The sequence below is a fragment of the Pezoporus wallicus genome, unplaced genomic scaffold (assembly GCF_028554395.1).
Source record: "Pezoporus wallicus isolate ANWC-B61680 ecotype Strahan unplaced genomic scaffold, APGP_CSIRO_Pwel_v1 contig_3201, whole genome shotgun sequence".
Taxonomy (NCBI): domain Eukaryota; kingdom Metazoa; phylum Chordata; class Aves; order Psittaciformes; family Psittacidae; genus Pezoporus; species Pezoporus wallicus.
The window spans coordinates 54,034-55,810 of NW_026640189.1; the positions used below are offsets into that span (position 1 = coordinate 54,034).

Here is a 1,777-nt window from a genome sequence, read left to right on the forward strand (position 1 = left end):
GACTAACCAATTAAAAGCTCGTCTTGTGTGCATGTACAGCAGCAACTAACTAATCACATTGTAGCTCTGAGCGTGTGGACATAATGTAAAATGTATATAATCTTTGTAATCTGAAGTAAAAGGGTCTTCAACTTGCAATAGGAGTCCGTGCCTTAAATCCCCTCAAATGGTGACCCCAACGTGATCGCGGAACGAAAGGTGCAGTTCGTGGAAGAGGGCTGCCTACTCTGGAGAGGACTGTCTCAGCTGAACGATCATCTTGCCGGGTGGACCAAGCAGACCAAAAATCCCAGGTAGCTTCACATACTTCAGAGAAAAATTCAGGTGAGCAGCCAGGAGACAGGAGGGAAAGAGAGAGGATGGGTTCTAAGACCTTTTTTTTTTGTTGGTATGGTAGTATTCCTGTTGATGAGCTTTGTGAAGACACCTCCCAGTGTCTCAATCCCCAAGGAGAGGGGAGTTACATCCAGCAGTAGCACATCAGTAACATCACCAGCTAACACACCACCTTGAATAGCTTCACCAATAGCAACAGCTTCATCAGGATTAACAGCTTTGCTAGGAGCACGGCCAAACAGATCCTGTACAGTCTGCTGCACCTTTGGCATTCTGGTCATGCCACCAACGAGGATGACTTCACCGATGTCACTCTTGCTGACTTCAGCATCCTGTATGGCTTTCTGGCCATCCTTTTGATCAGATCAGCTACAATGCCCTCAAACTGCGAGCGACTCAGCTTCATGTTCAAGTGCTTTGGTCCAGAGTCATCCATAGTAAGGTATGGCAAGTTGATGTCAGTCTGCACAGATGATGAAAGCTCACACTTGGCTTTCTCCGATGCTTCCCTCACCCTCTGAAGGGCCATGTTGTCTTTAGTCAGGTCAACACCCATCTCTCTCTTGAACTCTTTAACAATATACTGGATCAAAGCCTGGTCAAAATCTTCTCCACCTAAGAAAGTGTCACCATTGGTGGACTTCACCTCGAAGACTCCCTTCTGGATTTCCAAAATGGAGATATCGAAAGTGCCACCACCCAAATCGTAGACTGCTGTAACTTTGTCTTCAGACTTGTCCAAACCATAGGCAAGTGCAGCTGCTGTTGGCTCATTAATCACCCTCAAAACATTCAAGCCAGCCATCTGCCCAGCATCTTTTGTAGCCTGTCTCTGAGAATCATTGAAGTAAGCAGGGACTGTGATCACAGTGTTCTTTGCTGCATGCCCCAGGTAATTTTCTGCAGTTTCCTTCATCTTCATTAATACGAAGGCACCAATCTGGCTTGTAGAATAGAGTTTCCCATGAGCCTCTACCCAGGCATCACCATTGGAGGCACGGACAAATTTAAATGGAACATATTTAATATCATTCTTCACTTCAGAGTCATCATAGCGCCGTCCGATGAGACGCTTGGTGGCGTAGAAGGTGTTGTGGGGGTTAGTTACCGCCTGCCGCTTTGCTGGCATCCCAACCAAGCGCTCGCCATCACCTGTGAATGCAACAACTGAAGGGGTTGTCCTGGCACCTTCAGAGTTTTCCAGCACTTTCGCTTGCTTTCCTTCCAGAACTGCCACGCAGGAGGTGGTTGTGCCCAAATCAATTCCAATAACAGCACCTTTAATTGCTTCTGAGGCATATTTTCTGCTGGATGCTGCTCTGAGAACATTTTGACTGAGCCCATTCCAGAAAGTCTGTGCCACGCTGGGCGCAGTCATTCAGTCAGCTGATCGGAGCTAGCCTAGCTAGAGCCGCAGCCGGCAAGCTTCAGCGACCGCGAG

General features: G+C 47.7%; 1 protein-coding gene across 1 annotated transcript; it reads right to left on the bottom strand.

Moving 5' to 3' along the window:
- Positions 1-320: 320 nt before the first annotated feature.
- LOC130603912 (stress-70 protein, mitochondrial-like) lies at positions 321-1,714 on the bottom strand. Its single transcript, XM_057418032.1, is given in 2 exon segments — positions 321-685; positions 688-1,714. Coding segments are annotated over 2 exon segments (1,392 nt in total).
- Positions 1,715-1,777: the final 63 nt, after the last annotated feature.